Source organism: Pimephales promelas, chromosome 12 (assembly GCF_988280905.1).
Source record: "Pimephales promelas chromosome 12, fPimPro1.hap1.1, whole genome shotgun sequence".
NCBI lineage: Eukaryota > Metazoa > Chordata > Actinopteri > Cypriniformes > Leuciscidae > Pimephales > Pimephales promelas.
Genome location: NC_142780.1, coordinates 14,888,929 through 14,908,315, shown reverse-complemented (window position 1 = coordinate 14,908,315; position 19,387 = coordinate 14,888,929). Strand labels below are relative to the sequence as shown.

Genomic DNA, 19,387 nt, shown 5'->3' with positions numbered 1-19,387 from the left:
CTTCTCGCTTTGTATTTGTTTGTGTTTCAGTTTAATAGATGACTTGTCTTCTCTCCAGCCACACACGCGAAAAGAGCAGACGAAGGTAAGCACGGGGTCATTATTTGCCAATTTTATGTTGCCTGCAAAGTTGTATTAGTTCATTTAAAATTAATTTTAATGCGCTTTTGTCAGAACTGTTATGTTCTGAAGAGAAAGGATTACAAGAAGTATCGCGACATTGTAGCGTTACCTTTCGGCTTCTTTAGTGTCAGTTTCAATGTACGCCTAAATTATGTAGGCTATAGGTATGAGTTTGCTGCTGGTAACTACGGAAGTAACGTTAGACATCATTATTGTTGTCGCTACGTAAATACACAGTGAGTTATTTGAATAAGTGTGTCAACATGCCTGTTCCGTTTATTAAAACTTCAGCTAACGACTAACGTTAGACCAGTGTTCATGGTAACAGATGTGGCATGGTTGTGATCCCAAGGGTCTGAATTATTTATTATAAATATTCCTTTAGACTTTATTTTAAGGTGTCCTTGTTATAACAATTAAATACTGACATTTAGTATTAACAAGTAATGGGTTAGAATGGTTAGTTGCTTGTATTATGCATAATTTACTGTTCTTGCTAGAGTAAGTTCTCAAACTCGGTCCTGGAGGGCCACTGTCCTGCTGAGTTTAGCTCCAACCCTGATCAAACACACCTAAGCAAGCTAATTAAGGTCTTCGGGATCACTAGAAACTCACAGGTAGGTGTGTTTGATCAGGGTTGGAGCTAAACTCTGCTGGACAGTGGTCTCCAGGACCGAGTAACGTGTAACTAGGAGGATAGTGTACCAAATAATCATGTGCCATGGTATTTACTTACAAGGTGCTTCAAGGTGCTTGTCATTGTCGTGGTAGGCTACACGTCTAAAGAAGAACTTGGAGTACTTTGAAATGAAATACTGGCAGTTTTGTGCTTTTTCCAGCTGACCCTCAAACAGCATTAAAGATGTTTGCAAAAGCCACTAAGAACGTGCTCTCTGAGATTGACACTGAAGGTTCCCTGATCCCACTGACCCGCCTGAACGACTCGGATGGCCTGGTTCCTCTGTCCCTGGTCATCAAACGTAATCGCTACTGGTTTTGGCAGCGGCCCAAGTACCTGACATTAGACTTCAACCTAAATGATGTTCTCGTTGGAGATCCAATAAATCCAGGTACAGAGCAACTTTTCTGTCACTCTTTACTGAAATGGTCTATGAAAGCTTGAATTGATCATATAATCCATCACTTTTTTGAAAGGCTAAACGCAATGTAATATTTTTGGATACTTGATTGCATGTTAATTGCAATTAAATGGAAATGTGTTTATTTAAATGTATTTATCATAATTTCATAATTCTATTTTCTTTGAACTATGGATTAATGGTAAGATAAATAAATTATAAATGTAATTTCTATTGAAACTTTTATGTAATATATTTCAATATGTAATTACACATTTGTAATAATGACGTTGGAATTTAGTACATTTGAATACTACACTACAGTTAAAAATGATAATCAAGTACTTTACTATGCTTTAGTATGATAGTCAACATATCACAATTAGTGTACTTCCTCAAAGCACGACAAAAGTTCATAAAGTTTTGATTTGACTATTGCAAAATGGACTTTTAAAAGTGTGTGTTATGAACCATAATCATGAAGCTTTACTCTCTTTAAGTACACTGGCCTTGAATGTTTTTGTTTTATTAATATTTTATAATGTGCATGTACACTTTTTATACTTTTATCATTTAAAGTACTCTAGAAGTGCACATTTACTAGAATTAAGTGCATTTCTTTTTCTCAAGGGACTGTATTACCATGAACACATCCAGCTTTATGTTCTCTGTAAATGGTTCCCAAAAATGATATTTACAACCAGTGTTGGTTGACGGTGATGTATGTTTTTAACAAGGTGTTATGTGTGGGAGAACTGATTCAACATTGTTATTTTTGTTCACAGTTGTGGTTGAAACAGATTTTATGTCGTATAATGGGAAGGTTGTGGGTAACAAAAGTGGAAGTGCTACAGCGGATGTTGGGCCGGGGAGCATTAATATAGGGGGGACTGGCTCCAGCAAACTTCAGTCATCGTTTGGAAACCTAAAGAAAGAGGAGATAGATGTCCAGAAGCTCTTACAGGATTCCAAATCTAGGTGAGTGACTGACAGCTTTTTAGAGCCACGGTCTTCTCAAGCGTGGTCAGATAAGGGTGTGTGGTGATGTGGAATGTGGTTTACCCACTAGTGAATCTCACCCATAGTGACAGATAAGGGCACTGGTGAATAATAAAAAGGGAAATTAAAGTGCAAGGCATGTTGTTTTCGTTGTAAAATTCTTGTTTTATTTTTAACCATTTGTCATTGAAGTTCTCCTTTTCCATTTTAGTTTGCTCTTGATCACAAACTGATATTTATCCTGTATTGTAGGTCTCTAAAAACTTTGTGTTTTATCGCATTATTATACAAGGCATTTATAGGAATTTTCACACTGCACTTAACCTTGGGTAGGGCTGCCCCCGACTAAAGTTTTTTTTTTTAATCGACTAGTAGTCGTTTAAGCGAATAGTCGACTAATGTAATTACAGAGAAATTCTAAACCATTGAGCATTTTAAAATATAAATGAGCTCACAAGCGCATGCATAACACTCAAAGTAATGATAATGAATGTGTTGAAAAAGCCTTACTGAACATGTTAACATTTTATTGGTAAACTAGTATTTTCTGAGTCTGCTGCAGTACATAATCAGAGAATATTTGTTATATGTAGATAGATATTTCAAGCTTTCTATAGACACATTGAATGTCTGTGAGGCAAGTATCTGCTTGTATGAGTATGTTTCTATTATTTGTGACATGCTTCAAAGAAATTGACGCAGAGAGATAGAGACGCAGAAAGCACATCCTATTTTTCTTTATTTTACAAAAGCACGAGTTGAGTACACAAATAAAAGTAAAGTAGTTTCGAATTATGTATTATTCTTATCTGTATAACCATAAATGCAGTATTTTAAATTATTTTCACGGTGTGATCTCCGCATGGACACTTGGACATTCGCCAAATAATAGCGCACATTTAGGTTAACATTAGAGCGTGGCCAATTACAGGGCTACTACTTGCATGTTTTAAATGATAAGCCATATTAGAGGTCGGTGAATGACGAACATTTGGATTCCTGCCCGACACATGGACAACCGTGTTAACAATCTGTCCATCATAGACTGCATGACTTCGCCAATTCCTGAGGAGTTGTTGACTAAGCCTCTTCTAGTTGACTATAGGGGGCAGCCCTAACTCTGGGTCATCATCATGCCCTGCTTTTAACCCTGGGTCGGGAATGGGCAACTTCAGTCCTGGAGGGCCACTGTCCTGCAGAGTTTAGCGCTTCAACTCTCAATAAATGTCTTCAGGATTGCTAGAAAGCTACATGCAGGTTAGTTTTTATCAGGGTTGGAGCTTTTGAAAAAAAAAAAGATTAATGCATTTTTTCAGTTGTAAAATCTGTAAAATGACATATGCATTTTTTATAGTAACAGTAAATTTAAAGTCATTGAAAGTATTTCTTTCTGTGTGCACGTCGTCTAAACCATAACAAAATATCCTAGAAAGAGTTGTTCGAAGCCGGGTTCTGCACAGTAGTGATCGTGCGGTGGAGCTGCGGTATCAAGGTCCCAATCCCGCAGAATCAATCGCAAGCACAGATGTTAATCATGACGTTACACCCAGTTTTTATTGCATCAAATAACTAACTAAAACAAAACATATTGGTAAAATGAACACTAACTTCCTAAACTGACAGAAACCATCTGGATTTTGTGTCTCGCTCTCCATTTGATTACATGGATAGGGTCGGGTTTATGACCTATACTGCAACCAGCCACCAGAGGGCGATCAAAATGCTTTGGCTTTGCTTTTTAGGATTTGTGTGACACACTTTGTCTAAACTATCTTATAGAAAAGTTTTTTGTTTTCATTCTATTCAAAGCCTTATTTGTCATTGATCACTCTCTAATGATGATATTTATCGAAGATTTATCGATTAAGTTATTATCGACAATTCGATCGTCGATTAATCATTAGCATCCCTACTGTAGACCAAAAAAAAAAGACGTGACAAACTAGTCACACTTAAATCTGTGCTGTGGTTGTAGAGTTCTGGACCTGCAGCACTCTCTGATCCAGCAGACACGGGAGACGCAGAGGGAGGTGTTGGCGTTCGTGAAGGAACGAATCTTCACCACCCAGCCCTGCACTGTCACAGAGGAGGTTCAGGGGGGTGGTACCTGCACTGGAATGTTCGGGTTTAATAAGACAATAAAGGTCAGGCTTTCTTCTTTTGTGAAAAAAATTCAATCACACACCCCGCTCTTTTCCATTGACATAACCATGGGTGTATCATCAACATCAACTAACAGCATTCCAGAGTAGGCATGTCCGGTCCCGATGTCTCTGCTCCTCCTAATACAGACTGTCCTGTCTTTTTCTCTTGTTTCTCCTCAGGTGTCAGTCAATGAGAACGGGAAGCCTTTTGTTGAGTATGACACTAATGTGTCTATCAACATCCCCCCTAAAACCACTATTGCTTACAGCGTGATTGAACTCGAGGTTGCTCACACTGGACACTACGGTATTGATTGCTCTGTCTGCATGTCTTGCTAAAGCTGAGTTTTATCATTTTGTAGTAGCTCATTGGAAGTTTTGTACCAATTACTGCTTTTGCTTGAGAAATTGATTGATTGTACCATTGACCATTTTGTCAGAACTGTGTCTGCTGCCAAATGTAAAAGGAGGTTTTGAAGTTGACGGGCTAGTGAAGGTGAAGCAAGCTAACTCCGTCAGTGCTGCTCCAGGGAAAACCACCAGCAAACTGCAGAAAGGTAACCCCACAGTTTAATTAGTCATTTTATTGAGGAACAAAATACCTTCTTTTATCGAATCATAATTATTCAGAGACTACTATAAGTAAGCCTCTTTTTTTAAAGCTTATAATGTCCCTGAAAAGTGTGAATATTTTGGCTCTGTGGCACTATCAAAACATGCATTTTTGATTGCGCATTATGACTAGCTTTACGCACCAACATTGGCTCTGTGATATTGGGGTGGGACTGTCTGTTTTTGAGATCTGCAGGGATGATGTATTTTTGTAGGTCAAAACCTGGAAACAAGTTAGCATTTTAGCAATTCCGGTTCCATCGTCCCCAAAGTCAAAACCAAAGCCTGGTGGTTAAAAGCCTACGTTTACACCGCCGCCGAGTTGAGCGGCAAATGAGCTCTTGCCACCCTGTCAAGGACGCTTGTCAAAAAGTACGGGTAATCTTATTGACACTTTGTCAAAACCAAAACCTGGTGGTTAAAAGCCTACGTTTACACCGCCGCCGACTTGAGCGGCAAATGAGCTCTTGCCACCCTGTCAAGGACGCTTGTCAAAAAGTACGGGTAATCTTATTGACACTTTGGATGATGTAGCAGGGAGAAGAGAAGTGTCACAACATGACATGTAATAAATAGAAAAAACAAGAAATACATTGAAAAAATCTTTTATAATGACAGCATTTTTATAACACTTTTGGTCACATTTGGTCGGGGAAAAAAAGAAATTTGCAATTATTGGTCAAATTGGTGTCACCGTGAGAAAATGAATTGCATTCCCACTTAAAACAAGCGTATATATTTCAAGTAAACGTCATGTCATAAATGATAGGAAACCCAGAAACACGATTATTAGCTTCTCTGAACTAATGTTTCGGTAGGAATGAAAGTTTATTGTACGTTTCTCTGGAATCAGTCAGCACGAAGGATGTCTATATTCCGATTGTTTGCTGCCGTTTTGCCGCTGCACAGCTCATTACCGCAAAGTTGAGATTCTTTCAACTTTCTGATTGACGCCCAAAACGCGACGCCGATGGATTTGACGCTATTTGCAGCTGTGAAAAGCCAGCTTCCATTGAAAATGAATGACTTCTGGCCACTTTGGAAGCTCAAGCCGGCGGCGGTGTGAACGTACAGTAATATAGGGTCTGTGGTTAACACAAACTCAAGTTATTTTCATATTTTATTCTATGAAATAAAACACACCAGTAATACCCAACTCATGATTTTTTTTTTTGAAAGCTTTTATGTTTCTTGAAAAAAAAAAAAAATCACACACCCTGCTCTTTTCTATTGACATAACCATGGGTGTTTCATCAACATCGAGTAACAACATTCCACAGTAGGCATGTCCTGTCTTTTTCTCGTTTCTCCACAGGTGTCAGTCAATGATAAAGAGAAGCCTTTTGTTGAGTATGACACTAATGTGTCATAATTTATACATAATTCTTTTTTAAAAATGTATACAGCCCCCTCTTTCTCTCTTTAGATCTTGAAGGACTCCAAGGGCAGTTTATGGTTCTCTCTAAACTCCCATTCAACACGCGCTGCTCATTATTCCAGCAGATCTCTGAGCTCCTGCAGAACAGTGAAGCCATCACCTTGCTGGAGCACGCTGTGAGTGAGCCGGGAATCTTACTTCAGATTGTTCCATTTAGTCCATAGATGTGTACATTCATCAGCTACTTTATTAGGTACACCTTGCTAGTACCGGTACTGCCTTAATTCTTCATGGCATAGATTTAACAAGGCACTGAAAATATTCCTCAGAGATTTTGGCTTTTATAGACCATTTCAAAAGATGTAAACAACACTGGTCCAGAAGCACTTCCTGTTTCAGTTTTTTAACACTACATAAAAGCTGGGATAAAATACAACCAACAGAACATTTAAAACTGAATCAGAAAGTTAAACAAACATCTTTAAGATGTTTTCTTTACATGTGAAATAAAGAAAACAGTTACAAACTGAAACAGGAAGTGCTTCTGGACCAGTCTTGTTTACATCTTGTGAAATGGTCTATTGACATGAAACATGATAACATCACGCAGTCACTGCAGATTTGTCAGCTGCACATTTATGTTGTGAATCTCATCCAGCACATCCCAAAGGTGCTCTATTGGATTGAGATCTGGTGACTGTGGAGGCCATTTGAGACTAGTGAGCTCATTGTCATGTTCAACAAACCAGTTTTGAGTTGAGTTGATTTGAGCTTTGTGACATGGCTAGGCTATTTTCAGCAGTTTAGCATGCCATCAGAAGATGGGTACACTGGTCATAAAGGGATAGACATGGTCAGCAACAATAATGAGGTAGGTTGTGGTGTTTTAGCGATGCTCGATTGGTACTAACAGGCCTAAAGAAAATATTCCCCACACCATTACACCACCAGCCTGAAATGTTGATACTAGGCAGGGTGGATTGATGCTTTCATGTTGTTTATGCCTAATTCTGACCCTAACTAGAAAACTCAAGCCTCATCAGACCAGGCAATGTTTTTCCAATCATCTATAGTCCAATTTGGTGAGCCCGTGTGAATTGTACCCTCAGTTCTTATCTGACAAGAGTGGCACCCGGGGTGTGTTCTGCTGCTGTCCATCTGCTTCACGGTTTGACATGTTGGGCATTCAGAGATGCTCCTCTGCAGACCTCTGTTGTAACGCGTGTTTATTTGAGTTACTGTTGCCTTTCAGCTCGAACCAGTCGGTCCATTCTGCTCTCACCTCAAGACAGTTTCATCCACACAACTGCCACTCACTGGATGTTTTCGCTTTTTTGGCTGATCTCTGAAAACCCTAGAGATGGTTGTGCATGAAAATCTCAGTAGATCATCAGTTTCTGAAATACTTAGACCAGCCCGTCTGGCACCAAAAACCATGTCATGTTCAAAGTCACTTAAATCACTTTCTTCCCCATTCTGATGCACATTCTTCAGCGAGAGTGTTTCCCAAAGCCAACTATGGTCGCAAGTTGCCATATGGTCGTTACCATAGTTGGCTAACAATGCTTCATGCCTAAATGCATTGAGTTGTTGCCATGTGATTGGCCAATTAGATATTAACAATCAGTTGAACAGGTGTACCTAATAAAGTGGCAGGCGAGTGTTTGGCTGTGTTCAAAATCGCATTCTCTCGACTAGGTACTTATTTTGAAAAAGTAGTTGCTTTTAGCAGTCGTGAAGTATGTTCCATATAGTATGAAAGTGTGTAGTATGAATGTAATCCGAACATACTACATTCGCTACGCTGTTATCATAATGTGACATACTGCCGTCAGTTGCGTCGCTTCACTGCCATTCACAAATCCTCTCCCTTGGCCTCATGGGATAGTAAAGTGTCCATCTTATGCACACTTCAGAATCTTGCTGGAACTAGTAGGTCATTTTGCCTACTCTTTTATGAGTACTGTGAATTTGGACTGGACATACTTCTTTTGTCACATTTTTACACGTTTTTTCACCTACTATATAGTAGGGAAGTATGCGACTTCAATTGCAGCCTATATCTTTTTATAGATATGTCAAAAAACAAAACAAAAAAAACTAGAAATTGAAATTTGATGGAGATCTTTACTAGCCTGGGAAAACCCAGACAACTTCCGGCTAATTTCCGGCAAATAGATTTGCTCTGAAAGTTAGTCTGGCAAGACCTCATTCAAGCAACTGTCCAATCCGTCGAAATCGCAGCACCAATCAGAGATGTTGGGGTGAGCTTTACACGATGATGACAGCGTGGATCACTCGTTTGAATCAGCTATCGCGTCTGTTTTAAGCGTTTTGAACGTTTCCTTTTAGTTAAAAACCGAGCAAAGAACAACACTCGGAGACGTTTCTCCGCCGGCCGCCGCTCTGCATACGTCATCTCCTTCATCGCTCTGATTGGTTTTAGGTCTACCCGCGGCGTCCGTTGGTGACGCCCCTCTGGAAATGATTTGTTAATGATGCTTTGCCAGACCATAACTCGGTTACAACTGAGAATGGTCTGCTTTTAACCAGGCTAGATCTTTACGGTCACTTTTGACCAATACATCCTTGCTGAACAAAAATTTTAATTATTTCTAAAACAAGATCTTTTGAATGGTGACGTATAGTAATAATAGATAAGACCCAATGTTGGACATCTTTGGTCTTGTTTGTCATCCTCTCAGCTAGAGGACCTGTGTAGTGGGACACAGCCTGACCTCAGTGCGTTGGACGAAGTTCCTGGTCTGAAGGCCACACTGAAGCTTGTACAGAAGGCTGCTGGTTCAAAATCCTCTGCAATGCAGACCAAACCCAGTGCTCTTACTGCCACCCATCTGCTCTTCAGCTCATTAGATGGTGAGTTGGATGAAGTCTGAGATAATTGTCTGGTCATAATAAGTTTACTTGACATGCATTTTTGTCAGCAACAAGGCGATAACGATTGTCATAAACCTGTTGTCAAAATGACCTTTGTTCTCATAAACACTCATGTTTCCCTGTAGAGATGACTGACTCTGCCCTGTTTGAGCTCAAATCCTGCTGCAGTTACGCAACCCTGCAAGCCCTGCTCCATCTCGTAAGTATCCTTACTGAAATATTGTCATCACAAACAAGTATTTGTACCACATGTATTAAATATGTTCAAGAGAGGTATTCAGTCATGCTGTCTATTTAACATAACTGTTTTCTATTTTAATATATTATAAAATGTAATTTATTCATGTTATAACAACATTACTGTTTTTATTGTATTTGTAATCAAATAAATGCAGCCTTGGTGAGTACTGGTGGAACAGAATTGTTTCAATAATATCTTATTGACCCCAAACTTTTGAATGGCAGTGTGTTGAAAGCACAAAATGGCTTAAATTCAGGAGTAAGACTGTGAATTATACGATTTCAATTATATGAACAATTATACGAGAGTTTTAACAGAAAAGGGTCTATATGCAACATTTGGCAGTTCTAAAACAGTTAGCTACCTTGGCTAATTTTCAACATTTCAACAAAAGTTGTAATTTATTCATTTTAATATAGTGACACAGCACATCATCAAGGTCTGAAATTAATGGGGGCTTGGGGCAAAAAAGTCCTGTATAATCAATGTGATAAATGTATAATTAACTTTTGTCAACACTTGGACGTGCCATTTCCCGAAACATTAAAACGTTTTCATGTATTTCATTAAATCAACATAATGATTATAATGATTATAATATCAAGAGCAATAATTGATGATTGTTGTAATAATCCACCTCTACCCTGCAATTAATTCCTGTTTTCTAATTGATATACTTCATTGTTGGCTATTTACAACAATGCAGTTGTGTAAATACACGTTTATATAAATACACAAATGTCATGTCAGATGCAGTTTGGGATAACTTTGCAGTGTAAACTGTAAAGATGACTTTTATTGATGTTTTGGGTCAAGGTCAGTGTTTGTTAACATCCTAAACCATAAAGTGACTAAAAATTACGATATAAACAACTTCACAGTTCAAATACCGGTAATACAAATTTTTTAAAAACAAGTTATAAACATCATAAAGATTTTTGCATTTTAAAGAAGAGGCACAAGTCAAAAATGATTATATATTATTAATTTTTAAAATGATTATATTTAATATTCTAGATCCTTTATTCTACAGTTTTAAAAATTCACATTAGCTTCTTATCAATCCACAGGTTCACATTTACAACACTGTGTAATCAGAGTAAAATGTGTGACGATCTTCACATTTTGTCTGAACAAAAACGGCAGACACGCTTAATAAAATAGCAAATTCATTTTGACAATAGATGGCACTTATGAAAGAGCAGAAATATAGCAGTTTCCCCAGTTACTTCAGCAAACAAACTGGTGCTGTGCTTCTTTAAACACTACTTTATTAGGAAATACAAGGCGGTAATAATAGACAATGCAAGTTATGCAACCAAAACAGAAAAGCGGGTATGATATAAACAGTCATAATTAATCAACGGTAGATCAAAGCAATTGATTGTGAACTGTAGAATGAGCAACAATGCCACATTTTTACTTGATATTTGTTCACACGCATAGTAAAAGTCTCAAGTTATGTTAACTACAGGCCTTAATTTATTCATAAATCCAGAATCGTCTTTGTTGAAACGCACAGAAAATTCCCAAGCCCTTATTATTGACTTGAACATCTATTGAAACCGCTTCCTTTCTTTGCCTGTCCTTTTTCATGCAGGTGCAAAATATGGCTCTAAATAAGAAGTCCTCTTGGAAAGACGCTGTTCTGGCCGTGTTAGCCGATGAGGAGGTTTTCAAGAAGATCACAGCACTCTTTGCCTCTTGTAATGTGACCTTGCTTAAGGAGAAGGATTCCCTTGTTACAAAAATCAGCAACCCACAGGATCGCCTTCCCCTCATGCTATGCATTGCAGTCAAAGGTTTGGCATCTCTAGCGCCCCCTGTCTGACTGGAGTACAACAGGTGCAAGCTATTACAACTACAGCTCGCTGCATCCTGCGGTGGATATCCAACCCGGCCCACATCCAAGTGTGACGTCAGAAGCCACGCCCATCCACGTGTGACGTCGGAAGCCTCGCCCATGTCCAAAGACGGCACGTGACTCAATTTGATGTGATTCGTGACGTGTACACATGCTCAAAAATATTCCTGTCGGAATATGTTTATGGTTGTTATCATAGTAGTTATTGATTTATAATAAAGATGAGGTTATTTGTGTAGAGATGTGGCACTACAGATTATTGGTGCAGTTAAATTGTGACGCTTTGGCAGGCTTGGAATCGTCTAAATCACAAGCACTCCCTTAACAGCTGTATTAGACAATACGTTTGCATTGCTCACTGGTTTTGTAAGTTAATGACAAGTAAACAATGTACCTTATTTTTGTATTTCTCTTGTATTTCTGTTACAAATGGTAATCAATAATCATGGTTTTGCTATAATAAACATATAAGGGAGCATCTATACTTAAACTAAAATGAGTTTTTATCTCTTTCTTAATTATATGGGATCCAAACTGCACTTATAGTTATCCCTTCTAAAAAATAATGAAAAAAAACTTTTTTAAACATTTCTTTCTATGTGGTTAAAGAAATATTGCATTTTTACAAATTAAGAATTCACCTGTTAATGCCTGTTATAGCAAATTACTTTGAAATGGCAGAATGGAATTTATGTAAACCTTAAATCATATACTAATATATAATCTACTCATTAGTCATTATAAGCAAAGTGAGATATTTCATGCCTTTATGTGTTATAAATTTGATGATTACGGCATATAGCTATGTTGAATTACCGAAATAAATGAACTTTTGCACAATATTCTAATACATAAAAAAACAGTTAATCTCTCGCTTCCTCTTATGTACAGGTTTTAGCATATCAAAATATCATCATAGTTCATCATATCTTGGTCACAATGATTTTTTTTAATGTAATATTTTGTGTTAATACATCAAGTTTACACATATGGTTAAAAAATGACCCATTTATGCAAGTGTGATAACTTTTTGTTAAAATAACCAATGTCAGTTGTTCAGAGCAAATCCCTGCACAATCGGAGGCTGCAGCTTTAGGACCCCGGTTACAGGACCCTTGTTTTAGTTTGTACGTACATCGTTCGAAAGACATTTAATCTCAGGAGTATTTTTATAAAATGTGTTTTTTCATTCAAAATGCATCAGAGACATTTACAAAAATGTAAATTTATACAAAACAAATTAAAAATGTATATCAATCTTATTCAACTGAAAAGTGGTGTGAGCCCTAGTTTCTTGAATTATGCTGTATATTGATTAACCTACTCAAGTTTAACTAATTTGCTCATTATCAGATAAAATAACGATGGAATCAGCACATGCAGTCACTAAATGATATGGCCAGAATAGCAGAAGGCAAAACTCGAGAATGATTCAAGCATGAATTTATTTATATATACATATGTATTTATTTATATTATACGAAAGAACAAAATTATTTATGTTAGATAAATAGATAAATTATAAAAGCACCAAAAAGATCCCCCGTTTTCCACCAGTTGCTGCAGGAATGGCTTCAACTCTGAGAGAGAGAGAGAGATACAAATGAGTTTCACATGTATCTCTCTCATGTTAAGAGACGAATATCTCATGTTGTATCTCTCTCATGTTAAGAGACGAATATAACGTCACACATAAACACTAAAATAATATATTTTTATATTTACCCTTAATCCAAATAAAAACATGAAATTGGTGAAATAGTAATAATAGTATAGTAGACATAACAAAAGTTTCAGTTGAGAGTACTGATACTAAATACACCAAGAGACATCACAGGGGAGTTAAATGACCAATATGCAAGTTGAAGATAATTCATAGCTCTAAAACAACATCAAACCTTATTGATTCGAATTACGTCAATATTTTGACAATTTATTTCTAGACTATTTATTTAGTCGTTTGCGTTATTCGCCTCTGCCATAACGACCTATTGGTTTTCATTAAACCGAGAAAATGGAATTTTGTTTTATTTACGATCACTGAGAAATGTTCTATTATTTAAAATGCAAAAAACAAAAAAAAACACAAAAAAACAACAAAACTTTTATTATTTTCAAGGTGAAAATGATTCATTTGCATGGATCCACGCCGAAGAAAATGTCTAAATGTCACGTTTTTAATGAAGCAGGCTAATAAGTAAAACGTGTAGATGTCACGGTTAGTTTAAACTCACAACCATAAATAGGGCTTTACTGCCCTCTTGTGTCAAATTATATTTCTATATTTATTTTTCCAACAAATAAAACCACACCCGGAATAAAAGCCCATCCAATACACCCTTTAACATGACCAAAATGCTTAATTAATTTTCAGAGTTGACTCATTCTCCTCTATGCTGCGGGCGTTCTGATCTACGATCGCATCTCGCGATCATTCATTCAACTATTTTAAAAAGCCAGGATAAAGCACCAATCCACACTTTTTATTAGTCAAATTCATTTAAAAAAATGTAAACTCAAGTATAGAATATAAGTAGACAAAAATACTGTTGCTAAAGAGAAGACAGACAAGACTGCTGCAGGTTATGTGTAATTTTATGGGAATTTTTTTATTGAGAGTTGTGTTATTGCAGTAAGATCTTTAAGTTTTTGTGATAGTTATGTGTGTTAATGTTAGATCAGATGTTCTTGGTTCATTTACTGCCTAATGTATAAATGTGTCTCTCACCGTCATGGAGAGAGATGCGCCTTGCCTAAGTAGTTTGTATGTGTTCTATAATAAAAAAGGAAAAGTCAATTTTTTTCTTATTTGTTAATTCAAAAATTTCTCCACCTGTGGGAGGGAGCACTCTGGGTACCCCTTTCGTTTTTTTTTCGGGCGAAAAATAAAGTTTCTCCAATCTTCTCAAAACTCTGGATTCTAATAGAGGGCCATGAGACTTAAACCTGAGTGCAAAAATGGAGGCTCTAGACCCTTCCAGAGCTGAGATATCGAAACTCAAAATTTCGACCCGAAAAAAAAAACGACAGTGTTACCCCTTACGTTTTTTTCAGTTTTTGGGCGAAAAATCAAGTTTCTCCAATCTTCTCAAAACTCTGGATTATGATAGAGGGCCGCGAGACTTTGACCTGAGCGCAAAAATGGAGGCTCTAGACCCTTCCAGAGCTGAGATATCGAAACTCAAAATTTCGACCCCAAAAAAAAAACGACAGTGTTACCCCTTACGTTTTTTTCAGTTTTCGGGCGAAAAATCAAGTTTCTCCAATCTTCTCAAAACTCTGGATTCTAATAGAGGGCCATGAGGCTTAAACATGAGTGCAAAAATGGAGGCTCTAAACCCTTCCAGAGCTGAGATATCGAAACTCAAAATTTCGACCCAAAAAAAAAAAATGACAGTGTTACCCCTTACGTTTTTTTCAGTTTTTGGGCGAAAAATCAAGTTTCTCCAATCTTCTCAAAACTCTGGATTATGATAGAGGGCCGCGAGACTTTGACCTGAGCGCAAAAATGGAGGCTCTAGACCCTTCCAGAGCTGAGATATCGAAACTCAAAATTTCGACCCGAAAAAAAAAACGACAGTGTTACCCCTTACGTTTTTTTCAGTTTTCGGGCGAAAAATCAAGTTTCTCCAATCTTCTCAAAACTCTGGATTATGATAGAGGGCCGCGAGACTTTGACCTGAGCGCAAAAATGGAGGCTCTAGACCCTTCCAGAGCTGAGATATTGAAACTCAAAATTTCGACCCGAAAAAAAAACGACAGTGTTACCCCTTACGTTTTTTTCAGTTTTTGGGCGAAAAATCAAGTTTCTCCAATCTTCTCAAAACTCTGGATTCTAATAGAGGGCCATGAGGCTTAAACATGAGTGCAAAAATGGAGGCTCTAGACCCTTCCAGAGCTGAGATATCGAAACTCAAAATTTCGACCCAAAAAAAAAACGACAGTGTTACCCCTTACGTTTTTTTCAGTTTTTGGGCGAAAAATCAAGTTTCTCCAATCTTCTCAAAACTCTGGATTCTAATAGAGGGCCATGAGGCTTAAACATGAGTGCAAAAATGGAGGCTCTAGACCCTTCCAGAGCTGAGATATCGAAACTCAAAATTTCGACCCGAAAAAAAAAACGACAGTGTTACCCCTTACGTTTTTTTCAGTTTTCGGGCGAAAAATCAAGTTTCTCCAATCTTCTCAAAACTCTGGATTCTAATAGAGGGCCATGAGGCTTAAACATGAGTGCAAAAATGGAGGCTCTAGACCCTTCCAGAGCTGAGATATCGAAACTCAAAATTTCGACCCGAAAAAAAAAACGACAGTGTTACCCCTTACGTTTTTTTCAGTTTTTGGGCGAAAAATCAAGTTTCTCCAATCTTCTCAAAACTCTGGATTATGATAGAGGGCCGCGAGACTTTGACCTGAGCGCAAAAATGGAGGCTCTAGACCCTTCCAGAGCTGAGATATCGAAACTCAAAATTTCGACCCGAAAAAAAAAACGACAGTGTTACCCCTTACGTTTTTTTCAGTTTTCGGGCAAAAAAATCAAGTTTCTCCAATCTTCTCAAAACTCTGGATTCTAATAGAGGGCCATGAGGCTTAAACATGAGTGCAAAAATGGAGGCTCTAAACCCTTCCAGAGCTGAGATATCGAAACTCAAAATTTCGACCCAAAAAAAAAAATGACAGTGTTACCCCTTACGTTTTTTTCAGTTTTTGGGCGAAAAATCAAGTTTCTCCAATCTTCTCAAAACTCTGGATTATGATAGAGGGCCGCGAGACTTTGACCTGAGCGCAAAAATGGAGGCTCTAGACCCTTCCAGAGCTGAGATATCGAAACTCAAAATTTCGACCCGAAAAAAAAAACGACAGTGTTACCCCTTACGTTTTTTTCAGTTTTCGGGCGAAAAATCAAGTTTCTCCAATCTTCTCAAAACTCTGGATTATGATAGAGGGCCGCGAGACTTTGACCTGAGCGCAAAAATGGAGGCTCTAGACCCTTCCAGAGCTGAGATATTGAAACTCAAAATTTCGACCCGAAAAAAAAACGACAGTGTTACCCCTTACGTTTTTTTCAGTTTTTGGGCGAAAAATCAAGTTTCTTCAATCTTCTCAAAACTCTGGATTCTAATAGAGGGCCATGAGGCTTAAACATGAGTGCAAAAATGGAGGCTCTAGACCCTTCCAGAGCTGAGATATCGAAACTCAAAATTTCGACCCAAAAAAAAAACGACAGTGTTACCCCTTACGTTTTTTTCAGTTTTTGGGCGAAAAATCAAGTTTCTCCAATCTTCTCAAAACTCTGGATTCTAATAGAGGGCCATGAGGCTTAAACATGAGTGCAAAAATGGAGGCTCTAGACCCTTCCAGAGCTGAGATATCGAAACTCAAAATTTCGACCCGAAAAAAAAAACGACAGTGTTACCCCTTACGTTTTTTTCAGTTTTCGGGCGAAAAATCAAGTTTCTCCAATCTTCTCAAAACTCTGGATTCTAATAGAGGGCCATGAGGCTTAAACATGAGTGCAAAAATGGAGGCTCTAGACCCTTCCAGAGCTGAGATATCGAAACTCAAAATTTCGACCCGAAAAAAAAAACGACAGTGTTACCCCTTACGTTTTTTTCAGTTTTTGGGCGAAAAATCAAGTTTCTCCAATCTTCTCAAAACTCTGGATTATGATAGAGGGCCGCGAGACTTTGACCTGAGCGCAAAAATGGAGGCTCTAGACCCTTCCAGAGCTGAGATATCGAAACTCAAAATTTCGACCCGAAAAAAAAAACGACAGTGTTACCCCTTACGTTTTTTTCAGTTTTCGGGCGAAAAATCAAGTTTCTCCAATCTTCTCAAAACTCTGGATTCTAATAGAGGGCCATGAGGCTTAAACATGAGTGCAAAAATGGAGGCTCTAAACCCTTCCAGAGCTGAGATATCGAAACTCAAAATTTCGACCCAAAAAAAAAAATGACAGTGTTACCCATTACGTTTTTTTCAGTTTTTGGGCGAAAAATCAAGTTTCTCCAATCTTCTCAAAACTCTGGATTATGATAGAGGGCCGCGAGACTTTGACCTGAGCGCAAAAATGGAGGCTCTAGACCCTTCCAGAGCTGAGATATCGAAACTCAAAATTTCGACCCGAAAAAAAAAACGACAGTGTTACCCCTTACGTTTTTTTCAGTTTTCGGGCGAAAAATCAAGTTTCTCCAATCTTCTCAAAACTCTGGATTATGATAGAGGGCCGCGAGACTTTGACCTGAGCGCAAAAATGGAGGCTCTAGACCCTTCCAGAGCTGAGATATTGAAACTCAAAATTTCGACCCGAAAAAAAAAAGACAGTGTTAACCCTTACGTTTTTTCCAGTTTTTGGGCGAAAAATCAAGTTTCTCCAATCTTCTCAAAACTCTGGATTCTAATAGAGGGCCATGAGGCTTAAACATGAGTGCAAAAATGGAGGCTCTAGACCCTTCCAGAGCTGAGATATCGAAACTCAAAATTTCGACCCAAAAAAAAAACGACAGTGTTACCCCTTACGTTTTTTTCAGTTTTTGGGCGAAAAATCAAGTTTCTCCAATCTTCTCAAAACTCTGGATTCTAATAGAGGGCCATGAGGCTTAAACATGAGTGCAAAAATGGAGGCTCTAGACCCTTCCAGAGCTGAGATATCGAAACTCAAAATTTCGACCCGAAAAAAAAAACGACAGTGTTACCCCTTACGTTTTTTTCAGTTTTCGGGCGAAAAATCAAGTTTCTCCAATCTTCTCAAAACTCTGGATTCTAATAGAGGGCCATGAGGCTTAAACATGAGTGCAAAAATGGAGGCTCTAGACCCTTCCAGAGCTGAGATATCGAAACTCAAAATTTCGACCCGAAAAAAAAAACGACAGTGTTACCCCTTACGTTTTTTTCAGTTTTTGGGCGAAAAATCAAGTTTCTCCAATCTTCTCAAAACTCTGGATTATGATAGAGGGCCGCGAGACTTTGACCTGAGCGCAAAAATGGAGGCTCTAGACCCTTCCAGAGCTGAGATATCGAAACTCAAAATTTCGACCCGAAAAAAAAAAACGACAGTGTTACCCCTTACGTTTTTTTCAGTTTTCGGGCGAAAAATCAAGTTTCTCCAATCTTCTCAAAACTCTGGATTCTAATAGAGGGCCATGAGGCTTAAACATGAGTGCAAAAATGGAGGCTCTAGACCCTTCCAGAGCTGAGATATCGAAACTCAAAATTTCGACCCAAAAAAAAAAACGACAGTGTTACCCCTTACGTTTTTTTCAGTTTTTGGGCGAAAAATCAAGTTTCTCCAATCTTCTCAAAACTCTGGATTATGATAGAGGGCCGCGAGACTTTGACCTGAGCGCAAAAATGGAGGCTCTAGACCCTTCCAGAGCTGAGATATCGAAACTCAAAATTTCGACCCGAAAAAAAAAACGGCAGTGTTACCCCTTACGTTTTTTTCAGTTTTCGGGCAAAAAATCAAGTTTCTCCAATCTTCTCAAAACTCTGGATTATGATAGAGGGCCGCGAGACTTTGACCTGAGCGCAAAAATGGAGGCTCTAGACCCTTCCAGAGCTGAAATATCGAAACTCAAAATTTCGACCCGAAAAAAAACCGACAGTGTTACCCCTTACGTTTTTTTCAGTTTTCGGGCGAAAAATCAAGTTTCTCCAATCTTCTCAAAACTCTGGATTATGATAGAGGGCCGCGAGACTTTGACCTGAGCGCAAAAATGGAGGCTCTAGACCCTTCCAGAGCTGAGATATTGAAACTCAAAATTTCGACCCGAAAAAAAAACGACAGTGTTACCCCTTACGTTTTTTTCAGTTTTTGGGCGAAAAATCAAGTTTCTCCAATCTTCTCAAAACTCTGGATTCTAATAGAGGGCCATGAGGCTTAAACATGAGTGCAAAAATGGAGGCTCTAGACCCTTCCAGAGCTGAGATATCGAAACTCAAAATTTCGACCCAAAAAAAAAAAACGACAGTGTTACCCCTTATGTTTTTTTCAGTTTTTGGGCGAAAAATCAAGTTTCTCCAATCTTCTCAAAACTCTGGATTCTAATAGAG

The 19,387-nt window shown here is 38.1% G+C and overlaps 1 protein-coding gene across 1 annotated transcript; it reads left to right on the top strand.

Moving 5' to 3' along the window:
• Window positions 1–11,825, top strand: gsdmeb (gasdermin Eb). Its single transcript, XM_039694379.2, has 10 exons — window positions 1–85; window positions 963–1,193; window positions 1,988–2,180; window positions 4,177–4,345; window positions 4,526–4,652; window positions 4,786–4,902; window positions 6,384–6,511; window positions 9,041–9,212; window positions 9,359–9,432; window positions 11,075–11,825. The coding sequence occupies exons 2-10, from the start codon at window positions 986–988 to the stop codon at window positions 11,303–11,305; spliced, it is 1,419 nt and encodes a 472-aa protein (XP_039550313.2). The 5' UTR covers window positions 1–85; window positions 963–985; the 3' UTR covers window positions 11,306–11,825.
• Window positions 11,826–19,387: the final 7,562 nt, after the last annotated feature.